This window comes from Camelus ferus, chromosome 13 (assembly GCF_009834535.1).
Source record: "Camelus ferus isolate YT-003-E chromosome 13, BCGSAC_Cfer_1.0, whole genome shotgun sequence".
NCBI classification, from domain to species: domain Eukaryota; kingdom Metazoa; phylum Chordata; class Mammalia; order Artiodactyla; family Camelidae; genus Camelus; species Camelus ferus.
The window spans coordinates 18,336,142-18,350,204 of NC_045708.1; the positions used below are offsets into that span (position 1 = coordinate 18,336,142).

Sequence of the window (14,063 nt, forward strand, 5' to 3'; positions counted from 1 at the left end):
ACCTAGTTCCTCTCCCAGCAACGGATAAGAGATGGGAATGGGGGATGAAGGCAGTTGGCGGTAAGAGGAACACACTTCAAGCCTCTTAGGGTTCCTTCTGTTCTCTCAGGGAGCTCCACGTGGGGTCAGTTTTAGACACATATGTGGAAGGAGACAAGGAAGGATTCTGTATGCAAAGTCAATTAGGAGAGCTTTGAGAGATCCAAAAAAACTCAGTCGGAAACTCAGGGAGGTACAGATTCAGTTAGTCAGAGACAGACTTTTGAGAGGCAGCGCCTAGGTCAGGACTGGAGATCAGCCCTGCTGGGTCTCCAGCCTCCCGTCTGCTTCCCCATCCTAGGCTTCCTAGTGTCCTGAACTCCAGGTCTATCTAAGCACAAGGAGGTGGGGGGTGAGAGCGGGTCAGCGCCGAGCTGCCAGGTCAGTTCGGAGGCCTGAAGGGGAAGGGAGGGGGAGGGGCGCTCAAGGGCTGGAGGAGGGGGAGGGCTCATCCATTTCTCCCTTGACAGGTGGTTTGTGTCTCTGATTGGCCAGCTCTGCCAGGCTCACACCTCCCTCCCCCAACTCTCTGGAATGTATAATTATCAGCACGGGGGGTGGGGGTGGTGTGTGAGTGTGTGTGGGAGCAGTCACGTGGCTTTAAAACTACCCCCCCACAGGCCCCCCCCACATGTATGCTGCTTTGGGGACCCCCACTGAGTCCTTAAAGTGCAGGATCCCAAATTCCCGGGTACTCAAGACTTCTAGGGCTGACGGCCCCCATCTCCAGATGTGTGTGTGGGGAGGGGGTGTCAAGCCTCAAGGTTCTGAGAAGGGATACCCCAGAGGTGTCAGAGACCGCAGCGGTGGGGGAGGGCCAGAGCTGGAGCCGGAGGGAAAGGGAGGGGAAAGAAGAGGGAGGGGAGGGGAGGGGGGCTGCCCGCGGGGGGTTGGGTCATTGTCTTTTAGAATTTGGGAGCCTTTGAAAAGCCGTGGGCCCTCCCACCGCTATTGTGCTGGGGAAGATGTAGCAGCCTCTTCTTCGAGCCACCCCTTTGCCTTCGGACTTCTCTGGGGCCAGCAGCCGCCGGACCAGGGGCCCGGGGCCGCGGGCTCAGCCGACTACCATGGGCTCTGTGTCAAACCAGCAGTTTGCAGGTTCGACCTCGGGACTTACTAGGGACACCTTGGGCTGCAGGGACGCCTAGAAGCCACATAAAAGGGAGGAGGGGAATTGTCCCCCAGACTAGCCGAAGGACCCTAAGTCTGTGCGGCCTCCAGCTTCAGGGGGCCACCTCTGGAGCAAGGAACCCTGGTGTCCCAGAGGCGTGCAAGCCGAGGCTACGGGGGCGGAGGGAGAGAAGAGGAGGGGCCTGTCCGGCCGTCTGTCCCCGGGCAACGTGTTGTGGGAAGATGAGCAAAACTTTCGGGGCACCACTGGCCTCAGTGTAAGCTTGGGGAGCGCGGGAGGAGGCCGGGACAGGTATTTTCTCGTCGGCTGCTTGGTAGCTGCAGCCTCCTGGGTGTCCACTCACGGGCTAGACACTCGGGTCTCCCTGCCGGGTCTCTGATAGGGTCCTCCAGTTCCGTGGCCCCCCACCCCCAGCTGAGCGCCCTCCCAATCTCCAGGTGGCTGCGCCAAGGCGCCGGAGGAGGCGCCGGAGGACGCGGCCCGGGCAGCCGAGGAGCCGCAGCTGCTGCACGGTGCCGGCATCTGTAAGTGGTTCAACGTGCGCATGGGTTTCGGCTTCCTGTCCATGACCGCCCGTGCCGGGGTCGCACTCGACCCCCCGGTGGATGTATTTGTGCACCAGGTGAGACCGAATCTGGTAACTTTGCCTGGGTAAGGGGATATTGGCGGGCGCATCCAAGGGTGGGCGAAAGGATTCGGCTGTTGCATTGAGGAATATCAAGGGCCCTCATTGTGCGTTCCCATGTTTGCCGTGGCACCCCAGTTCCAAATCCCCGTTAACTTCAACAGAACAAGAGTTGGGGGCAGAGCCGATTATCAGCACCCCCATCGCCTTCCAGGAACCCACTGGCTTACCACGTGTCTGTTACCTCTTTCCCCTGGGCAGGGGGCAGGGAGGTGACCCCATGTGGCAGAACTAAGGTTGTATTGTGCTTGCCGGTGGGGGGAGGGCGAGGAGGCCGGCCAGGGAAGCACATGCCCGGCCGGAACACAGCCCTGACCATCCGCGCCTTTCACTAACCAGTGAATTGAGCTTCTCGCCTGGAGAGAGGGAGGGAAACCACTCTGGGATCCAACGGGGTAAAGCTGAAAAGTTAGCAGGGTCTCTTCACCCAGGTGGTCACCCAAAACTCAACCTCTGAGGCCTGGGTGAATTTGGCAGATCCTTAAAAGAATTTGGGGGCTTGAAAACTCCCCAAGAGGACAACTCTCAGGCACACAGTTGACCAGCTGGGCTTTAGTTGTCCATTTCCTATCAGGAAAGAAAACTCAAGGAGTCCAGGCCTTAGATTTCTGGGCCAGGCTGGGAGGGAGTTAGGTCGCAACCCCAAGTTCTCAGTTAAAGCAAGGCAGCACAGTGGGGGTGAAATTCAGTGTCGCAGGGCAGGGGGTGGAGGGAGGCTAGCTCCTGGACCTGTTCTCCTCAGCTTGGCATTTATGGCCCCAAACAGCCATTGACTACTGTCCTAACAGTCCCAGCCTCAAACAAGGAACCAGAGACTTCAGGTTTCCCTCCTCCTCCTTGGCCACCCTTTCCTGAATATCTTATAAGCGTTTCTGGGGTCCTGGAACACCAGCCACACAAAACAACCATGTAAAGGAAGTTGTGGCATGTGTTCCCTCCACCTTTAGAGGTTTGGAGTAGGACCTAAGAAGAAATTGCTAATCCCAGACCCAGTAGGCTGACACCCAGGCCGGGCATGGAGGGGTTACTTCGGGGAGGTTGGCTTTAGGAGCTGTGGGGGAGGGGAAAGGAGGATGTGGGGATTAAGGGTTGGAGCCTGAGGGATGGTATTCTGGAGGGGGAGGGGTGGAGAAGGGAGATGCTGGGTGGACTGGTTGGAGGCGGCAAGGAAGTCTCTGAGCATGGCCCTCAGTGAGGACACAGAATAGGGGGAACAGGAGAGATAGAGGATGCAGGGAGATAGGGATCCACCAGTTAGTGTTGGGGTCACTGGGCTACCAGTACATCTGCCAGAAAGGTCTGCAGCAGGATGCTTGGCTACCACCTTGCTTCGCCCAATCCCCTCCTTTACCTCCTTCCCATCAGACAACTAAATCTGGCTGGTGGCTTTCACCCCCTCTCTGTCTCATTTACATATGTGAATGATAACCCACAGGAAGTAATTGTGGCAGAAAGAAGGGAATTGGCCTCTTTAGATCTATTAAATCACTTTATTACAGGAACCAGCTTTGAATGGCCCTCCTCAGCAGGGTGGTCAGCTCCCCTACTCTCCCATTTATCTGATCACAAAGAGATTAAAATCTCTCCTGGCCTGGAGACAGCTTCCCCAACTTTGGAAGGTTTGGAATAAGTCAGACCCAACATTTTCTTGCCTTCCTTCCAAAGGTTGCTAAATAGGAAAGGCAGAGGGGAATGTAGTCCCTCTGGGGTTCTTTGGTGATATCCAACTCCCAAGGAAGGGTTTCCTGAGCAAATGAATCTGTGCCTCAGCCCACCTACTATTAGGATCTAAAGCAGCTGGGAAATACTGGATGGCATAAAGGAAAGGAGGATCTTCAGGTCTGGGGAGTGGAGCCCACACTACACTGTTCCAGATGGGTTAGCTAGGAGATAATCTGGACTTCGGGGTCTTGGAATGTCCAGGGACATTCCACAGTTGAATAAGTTATCAGGAGAAAGTTGAGCTGGGATAAGGAATCAAGAGTTTGTCTCCCTAACACCCCCACCAACAGTCACAGAGGACAATGGTGGAAATTCTCTGAGCCTTACCTGGCAGCTCTGTCTTTAGACAGCGTGCTGCTGGGACTTAGGTTGATCCTCAACCCTTATTGCAGCGATTAGACTAGTGATTCCAGCTCTTGCACTCGAGAAATTTGAAATATCTCCCTGGGGATCTAATGTAGAAGAATTAAGTAGATGTAGGACAACCCTTAAAAATTGTCCTGGGGGAGGAGAGTGTGCCCAAAGTTGGCAAGAGAGTAAGACATTTCTCTTTAACAAGAAAACCTCCCCTTTGGCTGCTGCTGGTGAGCACCTTGGAGTTGCTGTGTCGGTGGTGAGAAGGATAATTGTCCTAAGACAATATCTGCCAGGGGAGGGGATCAGGGATCCCCTTTCCTAAGGAAAGAAGAAAGAGGGAGAAAGCAATTAAACATTTTCTTCCCTTCCAAGGTTGTGGCTATTTGGTTCCCAACACACTGTTCACTACTCTTATGCTCCATGTCAAACACTCAGTGTCCCACCCCAGCAATGGATAAATGGGAAAGAAAACCCATCCTTAGCCTTAAAGAAATGAGTAAATAAAACCCATAAAGCAAAGAGACTATAACAACCCTTTCACTCAACCACAGGTCTTAAGCTAGAACTCTCTCCTTGTCCCTGAATTTGGAGGAATTTAAGAATCATAATAATGGCAGGTGGCCAGCTCTTAAACCAAGGTTCCTTAACCTCAGCATTATTGACATTTTGAGCTGGGTAATTTCTCATTATGGGCATCTCTCAGTTGTGACATCCTAAAACATCTCCAGACATTGCCAAATGCCTTTGGGGAGGCAAAATCACCCCTAGTTAAGAAACACCAAAAGCTGGAGCAAGAAAGAGCTAACTATCCTGTTTTCCTGAGATTCACCAAGAATTCTGAATTCTCCATGGCCATTTTATGAGTTTTGACTTATCTCATGTTTCCTGTGGCTCAACTCCCAACCCCCCAAGATTTGTAGAATTTTAAAATGAGGAAATGAGTCCCTGCTTTCTCCCACAGCTCCTTAGAACCTAGATCTGTTTAAAATGGCTTTCTGGCTAAAATGCTGTCATAGAAGGTTTGGAGGTGAAAGAAGGGCCCAAATTTGACCAAGGGACCAAGCTGGAGTTAGGAGAAGAAACTTCCATTATTGAGAAACTGCTGAAGCCACGTGGCCTGCTTTTTCTAAGAAGGATGAGTCGGGGTGGTGAGAGCAAACTCAGGCCAGTCTAGATTAGGACTCGGGTTTGGGGGCAGGGAGAATGTAAAGGGATCTTTCCCACCTGGTTTATAACCTTATCAGTGCCTCTGATTGCCAGCCTTAGGTTTAGTTATTGATGTCCTCGTCTCATCCCCTCCCCTAAATAACCTATAAGTTCTTTGAAGAGAGTGACCAGCAGTCTGGTTAGTTTTCTAGTACACACTTGGTGGGCTGAATAAATGAATATGGAGAACTAAGGGGCCCCTGAGGAATCTGGAGTACACTAACAGTTAGGGGTCCTTGTCAGCAGAAGTCTTCCTCCAGACAAAACGACTGGAGATAAAGAGGAAATGTTAACTGATAGTTGCTCTCTTTCTGGACTAGTGTCTGAATAGGGCCTGGTGCTCAGTAGAAACACCACGGAAGTTTGTAGAGTGAATGTCAGTGGATCACAGTTGTGCTGCAGATAGGATATTGAAGCCACAGGTTTGGCAGTCATTCATCAGTTATTTCATTTCTATCTTAAGGAAAGTTTGTTTTTTTTTTAATGAGTGAATTCTTTTAGGAAGTTGGTAGAGAAGCTGAGTTAGTTTGAGCATTATGGCCTCTTCTTGGGTCCTTCCCTTTCTGAAGAGACATGCTTTCTAGATAATGTCTCAAGTAAAGGCTGTGCCACCATCCTGAGCAAAGCTTCTACTGTGAGAAACTTTGGTGACACTACTGCTTGCCATATAAGTGGTTTTCAGTGACTTTCCCCAGGGCAATGTTTCTGGAACCTTCCTAGTCAAACTGTCGTACTCCTCAGCCTATTGGAATTCAGTGTTTTTTTTTTTTTTTTTTGAAAAACAGCCCTAGGCGAATCACCCCTCCCTTCTTCCTGCAGGCATGAGTAGCAATTACTATCAGTGTTAAATCTGGGAGGTCAAAGGAGGTGGGGAAAAAGGACAAAACTTTCTAGAATAGAACGTAATTAGTTAGTACAGATGAATTTTAAATTATCTCAGATTGGAGTTACTTAATTCAAACCGGAAAGGAGAGTAAATGGCTTTTGTCAACAGAGCAGAAAAACTGGGTTTCTGGCTTAAAACTCCAGGGTCCTTTCTTCACTCTTTGGGTGGGTGGGGTGAGGAGTGAACACCCCAACTTTATAGGGACCTACCCTGAGGTGGCTCATCATTAGAGTTCAGCCGCCTTGCAACTCCATCTTCCTAAGGACAGAGAAGAGCTGTGAAGATCAGCGAATACTTGTGCTCACAGTTGAGAACCAGGCAGCTCCTTCCTCTCCTGCTCCTGGCTTCCTCTGGCTGCCTTTGTGCTGACAGGCTGATGAGCAGCACCATCTGGTGGAGAAGTCCAGGCAGGAGCTGGTGGTCCTGACTGTGTCTTAGCAAAGGTGATGGGGGAGTTGTCTGCTGGTAGCCTTTGGTTCTAGACAGATCTCTTTCCCCACCCTTCCTGACACACACTATAAAAATAAACTGTTTCTGGCAGAACTGGTTGGTTTCCTAGCCCTTACCAAACCCCACCTTCAGGTATAAAGCTTAGGTTGGACTGTGAGGACATCTTGGGACTAAGTCATTAAAATTACTTTCATCTATTCATCAGCTGCATTTTACTTTTTAAATGTAGCTATTCAAAAGTTGTAAAATGTCTGTGCATCTTGCGTCTTACTGCATAGTGTTGGACATAGTCAGGCTAGTTGAAATCAGCCTGGTGCTCTCACACTATGAATTTGGGCAAGGGCTTAACCACTCTGCCTCTATGACCTCAGCTGTAACACAGGAGTCACAATAAGGCCTACTTCACAGGCTCGGTGTGAGGTGTTACAACATGTATAGTGCTTAAAACACTGCTTCTTAGCCTATAGTAAGCATTAATAAATATTAGCAGTTTTGAATACACTTAGATTAGTCTACAAATGTTTGTGCACTGCTAGGCACCTAGAACTGGGGGTGTAGACATGCACTAGGTAGTCCCGAGCTGGAATGGCCCTGGCTATTAAAAGACAAAAACCCAGGCTTCAATCCTTGTGAACAAAGGGAGTGCCCTGAAATCCTGACTATCACTTATTGTCAGAAGGAGCAATGTGACTAAATATGGGCAATGTTAGATCTAGATGGTTAAGATTAAGTCTGATCCCTTGCTCTTACAAATGATTCTATAACCAGAACTTATCCAAATTTCATAGAACAAGTTGAGGGGAACTCAGGATTTTGTGGGCTTTTTACTGAACATTCCCTGAGTCACCCTTTTCCATCTCTAAACTTATATAAGCCGAAGTTGATGCTGGGATGGGGTACTTGATGTGGGGGAAGATTAGATTAGGCAGTGGTGAGGTCTTAGGAAAGCAGAAGACCCGAGTCCTTCCCTGCCTCCCTGCCAACAAAAAAAAGGGTAAAGAAATGCCTCCTGTAACTGTATTCCGCTACCTTCCCTTCTTGCCCCCTACAGGCTGCCCACCTTCCTACTTCCTATCTTGAACAAATGGGGGAAGGAAGTTCAGAGGCCTGCCTCCCTCTCACCTTTAATATAATTTATCTGAATAAGTAACCCTATTTCAGGTCCCTGAGTAAAAGATTTGACTGAAGGCAACAGAGGGGAGGGTGAATCCTGTTTAGTTCTATCCCTGGAAGGGTGGGAGTGCAGGTCAGAAGGAAAGATGGCTGCTGGTGGTGACTGGCAGAACTGCAAGCTTGACTAGGGAAGAAAGGTGTCTGTATCCATGTCTCTTACCGTGACCATAACCCCAACGTGGAGAGGAAGGAAGGAACTGATGAATGTGGTGAGTGTAGGGTGGGGGGAGTCGGGGGGGATCTGCAGCCTCTGGAACTCTAGGAATCTGACCACCAGAACCAACCAGTGTCAACTCTTTGTTTCCCAGGGCTGGGCTCTATTGGGGGAGCTCAAGCCTTGCCCCTCCCCCTTAGGTCTTTTCTTTTTTGGAGGGGATGGAGGGGGGCGGGGTTTGGGCCCTGCTTTGTGTGTGGTTGGGGGTGGGGTGGGGGTGGTAGCAAGAATTTCAGGCTCCTTTCTGATGCAGGCCCTGTGAGGCAGGCTCAGTGGGACTGCACGCTGATTACCTATCTGATAAGAGAGGAATTCAAAGTATGTGTTTTAGAAAGGGGCGGGGTAGGGGGGCTGGGAGCCACCCTTGGAGACCACCAGTCTAAATCTTGACTGGTCATGGTGAGGTGCCTGCAGGGTGTTTTGTTTTGTTTTGCTTTGTTTTCTTTTACTCTTTGAAAATCTTGAGCAGATCTCCAATTCTCCAGTGATCCAGTGAGTGGGTGAGCGGAGAGAACTAGTCAATTACATATGTCCCCATTTATATTATCCTCTTGTTCTTACAGTAAGCCTGGGAGGTGTAGATGGAGGAAAGTGTTGTCCTCGGTAAACTGGAGATCAAAGGGGATATTTTTCTGAGTTTCCACTGCTAGTTAAGTGATAAACACTAGAGTTAAAATTCCAAGTCTCTTGACACTTTTTTCTCACTGTTACCCCACCCTCATCCAGTCTGAAGAGGTTGATGGTAATTGCCACTCAAGATTTATGTGTGGCAGGCTATGTGTTAACTACTTTTCATGCATAAAACCTCACAGCACCACCATAAAATCAGTATTTACTCCATTTTGTAGGTTAGCACATATAGCAGGGAGAGGCTGTCAGACTCCAAATTCTTGCTCTTAATCACTTATCTGCCTTCTAAATCAGAGGGAGAACTGGGAGTGTTCCAGCCTAAGAGCCCACCAGGTAAATGAGAGAAGCTGGGTTTGCCTGGGTCAAGAATGCTCTTGGTCTGGCTCCTCCAGCACCTCCTGACTCACTGGCTTGTTCCGGCTCAATAAGACAAGTCAGATTTAACATCAAATTCAGGGTGGTTATTATGCAACCATGAGGGGGAATGAGCCTTTCAGCTTTCTGCAATGTTTTTATTTTCTGCTTTAATTCTCTACCCCTTCCCCAACATCAAGATTGGTAGGGAAAGTCACCACATCCCTTGTTGTTCCTGTGGGAGTAAGAGAGGAAAGGATCCCTAACCTTCAGGATATTTCATTGATGGAATTGGTGGACAAAAGCTACAGATGATAATACATGAAATATTTGCTGAGCATATATTCTTGATGTTTTCTTGCCCACATATTCTTCATTAAAACCTCAGGTAGACAGCTACTGTTAAACCATTCTCTGAAGGATCTAAGGCCCAGAGGTGGGTGAGTGACCAAGGTCACACCTGAAGCCAAAAATTGGTAGAACCAGCGTTTTGTTAACCAGGATGTATCTGACACCTGACCTGAGCCTTTGCTCTTAACCGGTTACCTCGATGGAAGTTTTGTCTTAAGTAATATCATCTAAATTAAAACAAAGATGTAGAGGACTGAGGAATTGGGGAACCCATCTGGTTAAAGAGCATGTTTCACCTAAGTCCCAGTTTGAAATATCCACCGCCTCCACCCCTTCAACCCCCAATAGCATAAATTGCCTCGAGCCAGGACTAGATGCACCTTGATCCCTCCTGCTTCTGAATGTCATTTTCTATGATGACCACACCTTGCTGACATATTTGACACACTCTGGATGTTTTGGAAGTCATCTATAATGAAGTCTGTTCTGGGCAGGGTCTGGGAGAGGCCCTCACTCCACTAATGTGTTGATGCAGTTAGTAGCAGCGTGAAATGGGCTACGAACTGTTAAGTCGGAACCCTGGGTTCTTCTGAACCTGGTTTTACCACTCAACTAGCTCTGTGAATAACTTTTTTTTTTTAATTTTGGTTTAAACCTGCAGTGTTTTAGTGAGATCAAGCCACACATTATTCGAAATCTTTTCCTTTAACAATATTTGGTCATCTTCCCAAGTTAAATAATTAAAATTTACCTCCTTGTTCATTAATTCATCCAAAATCTGCTAGGCATGATTTAGGTATCAACACAGCAGTGAGCAAAAACAGGGACCTGACATTCTTTTTAACGGCTGCATGGTATTTTTGTCTTCTCGTGTTTTTTGAACCAGTAAGATATTGAACATGTGTCATGCTAAGTCCTCCTGTAAATTATCTACTTATATTCTGTTCTGTGATTCTTTTTTCTTACTAATTTAAAGTAGCTTTTTGTAGTTTTGTCAGCTTAATTATGTCTTAAAATTAAAAACTGTCTCAGTTTTTTCCTCTTAATATTTAGATATAGCTCTGAAATTTATTTTGCGTACATATGATATAAAGTGTAGGATTCTGGTTTCATTTCCAAGTGAATAACTGGTTTTATCAATAGTATTTATGAAGTTGTTTTCCTCACCTGTTGACTTCTCTGCTTATTCTTGAATCTCCCGGTAGACTTTCATTCTAATCTACTGATCTGTCTGCTTCGGTCAGTGTCTTTTTCCTTCAACTTTCAGCAACATTATTTTGATATAATTTCAAGCCTGGGAAAGGGTTGCAAGAATAGTACAAAAACTCCCATATAACCTTTACCCAAATTCATCAGTTCTTAACATTTTGTCCCATTTGCTTTACTATTTTTCTTTGTACAGATAAACTTAGACATCAAGCACCTTTATCTCTAAATATTTCAGCATGTGTTTTCTGAAACAGGGCCATTCTCTTATCTAATCTCAGTACAAAGATCAAAATCAGGGAATTTAACATTGACACATTTATCTACATTTCATATGCAAATTTTATCAGTTGTCCTAGTGTTCTTTTCCTGTTTCAGAATCCAGTCCTGAATCATGCTTTTTTTAATTGTTCAGTTTCTTTACTTCTTTGGGGTTTGTCTTTCATGACTGACTTTTTTGAAGTGTATAGGCCTGTTACTTTATATTTTACAATTTTACATTTGTTGATTTCATACAAATGCTATGTTTAAGAATTTCCCTTCTGTTCTACTTAGAACTTTAAATGAGACCAGCTACAAAAAATGTTATGGCATCTGTTTAGAGATTGTTCTTAATTGTGGTGACTCTTTGAGTCACAGTGTCTTTACTGATGAAATGGAAGTGTTATACACTTGTTCTTTCAACCTTAGAGGAGTATGTGTATGCAGTTTTTTGTTTTGGGTGTAATAATAGAGACTATCATTAAAATGTACCATGTTTCCCTCCTCCAGAGTAAGCTTCACATGGAGGGCTTCCGGAGCCTGAAGGAGGGTGAGGCTGTGGAGTTCACCTTTAAGAAGTCTGCCAAGGGCCTGGAATCTATCCGAGTCACCGGTCCTGGTGGGGTGTTCTGTATTGGGAGTGAGAGGCGGCCCAAAGGGAAGAACATGCAGAAGCGCAGATCAAAGGGAGACAGGTATGGACTGGAAGGTGGCTTCAGTGGGTCTGTAGGGACATGCTGAGGATAAGGAGAGCTCTCCCAATCTTGCCCCTTTCTTGGACCAGACTGCCAAAGATAAAATAAAGCCTGGTCCCTGGGCAACATCTAGATGGTTGGGGAACCTGCTGTAGATGTGGGCAGTGAAGAGGGGGCAGTATGTGAGGAGGGTACTTCATGACCTGGCTCTTTTACTTGACAAGTAATTTTGTTGTTCTGTGAGTTCTAACCTCAATTGCTAAATGGGAATCGTGACACTAATCTCACATGATTATTTTAGAACTAAAGGAGACCATAGATGTGTAAGTGGTGGGGACAGGGTGGTGTATCTATACACGTTTCTTCTTCACCAAGTCTCCAAATGGTTGATTGGTTTGATCTTAGAATGTTCTAGTTGATGTGAATCTGAAGATCTCATCTGGACAATATTAGATTTGGAAAGGACTTAGGTATCTAGTCATATTCCTCCTTTTGTAAGTGGGAAAACGGTCTCCAGGAAGGGAAGGGGTATAGTAACAACCTGGACCAGAACCCAGGTGTCCTCACTCAGAAGAAGGCCTCTGGCTTCTTCTCACTCTCTCAACTTTACCATCTTGCTTGGTACTAGGTGCTACAACTGTGGAGGTCTAGACCATCATGCCAAGGAATGCAAACTGCCACCCCAGCCCAAGAAGTGCCACTTCTGCCAGAGTATCAACCATATGGTGGCCTCGTGTCCATTGAAGGCCCAGCAAGCTCCCAGCTCACAGGGAAAGCCAGCCTACTTTCGGGAGGAGGAAGAAGAGATCCATAGCTCTGCCATGCTGCCAGAGGCCCAGAATTGAGCCACAGTGGGTGGGAGCTATCCTTTTGAGATCAGGAAGTTTTGAGGAGCAGGCATCAATCGGCAGAGTGGAGAAAGTGGGGGCAGGGTGGGTAGGGGGCAGCTAACACTGCCATGTATCTCAGGCCGGGGTCCACAGCATCACCCCCTCTTCCCTCTTGGTGGGGGGAAGGGGTGAGGCAAAGGAACTCCAATTATGCTCTATCCAAATGCATGTGAGGGCTTTAGGGGTAACCCCTCCCTGCATGATAGTTATCTGAGTCTCCACCCCAAGAATCTCCAGCTTTTGAAAGCAGCCTGGATATAGGGAAGTTGTTTCACTCTTAAAGAAGGATATGGAATAATATTTCCCATGCCAGAGTGAAAAGATTCAGCATGAGACAAGATTGATGGACCCAGCCCACAAGCCACTACATTCTGTGGGAGGGAATATCTCAGGGGTAAGGCAGGGTTTTCCACATTTTGTCTCTTCATAACCCACTCTTCGGATGGCGTGCTGAGAACTGTCCCAAGCAGTGGGTTGTGATGATAGGCAAAAGGGGTGGTTGAGGTAACAGCTGCAGACCTGCTGCTTCAAAGCTCACTCCCACCCCATTCTGGGCCAATACAATTTTATTTATTTGCTCCCTTGGATGACTATACCTTGGGTCCCACTTTCTCCAGGATGCCAACTGCACTAGTTGTGTGCGAATGACGTATCTTGTGCATTTTAACTTTTTTTCGTAATATAAATATTCTGGTTTTGTATTTTTGTGTATTTTAATCTAAGGCCCTCATTCCTGCACTGTGTTCTCAGGTACGTGAGCAATCTCAGGGATAAGTTGGCAGCAGCTCCGGGTCTGCACAGCAGGATATTTTTTGTTGCTGTATCACCAGAGAGAACAACTATATGGAGTGTATAGCCTATTGAACTACCTCATTTTGCCAATTAGAGCTGGCTTTTCTGCCATAGTGTCCTCTTGAAACCCCTCCATCTTCAATGTTTCATGGGAGACTAAGTTTTAACTGGGTTGCCTCATGATTTGGTCTCCTTGTACTGAAAGATTGGAAATTGGTCTGAACAGGAAAACGTGATGCACAGAGGTTAGGAGAGGCTAGGCCAAGTAAAAGGTGCAGAGAGGGGAAGCCAAGATTAGGCAAAGGTCATCTGTATATGTGATAAAAGATTCCTGTTCCAGACCTCTAATCCCACGGCATGTTACTCAATTTACATACCAGATCCATCCTTCACTGGATTGGGCTAGGCCTACCATGCACAACAGGGTGTATGTGTGTGTTTTGGGGGAAAAAAATGTGAGTTGGTAAGGATAGGTTTTAAGAACGGTACCTCTGTACCCATCTTGAGCTGCCCAGGGATGGATATATGAAGCAAAGACAAAATCCTTAACCTTTAACAATTTTGGGCTTTTCCTCTTTGGCTTCCACAGAGACCATCAGTGATGGCTTCTTTGTGATTCCCAGAGCCAGTGTTCTGCCCTGCTGCAGCGATGATTAGTGTCATGGTAACTAAAGGAGAAAAGGGGGTTTCGTTTACATGCTGTGAGATCACTGCAAACCTACCTCACTGTGTTGTAACGGGGCAAATGCAATAGAACGCATTGGGTGATGTGTGTCTGATCCTGGGTTCTTGTCTCCCCCAATTGCTGCCCCCTCCTAGTTATTGTATTTGTCTGGGCTTTGTAGGACTTCACAAGTAGCTGATTTGGTGATTGCTAGGTGGCCTAGTTTGTGTAAATATAATATGTGGTCTTCTCCATGTTCTTTGGGGTTTTATTGTTTACAAACTTCTTTTTATATTGAGAAAAATAGCCAAAGCATCTTTGACAAAAGGTTCTGCACCAGGCAAAAAGATCTGAAA

General features: G+C 47.1%; 1 protein-coding gene across 1 annotated transcript; it reads left to right on the top strand.

Moving 5' to 3' along the window:
• Positions 1-1,034: 1,034 nt before the first annotated feature.
• Positions 1,035-12,312, top strand: LIN28A (lin-28 homolog A). The gene is made up of 4 exons (XM_006189488.2): positions 1,035-1,137; positions 1,609-1,793; positions 11,177-11,361; positions 11,990-12,312. The coding sequence occupies exons 1-4, from the start codon at positions 1,107-1,109 to the stop codon at positions 12,204-12,206; spliced, it is 618 nt and encodes a 205-aa protein (XP_006189550.1). The 5' UTR covers positions 1,035-1,106; the 3' UTR covers positions 12,207-12,312.
• Positions 12,313-14,063: the final 1,751 nt, after the last annotated feature.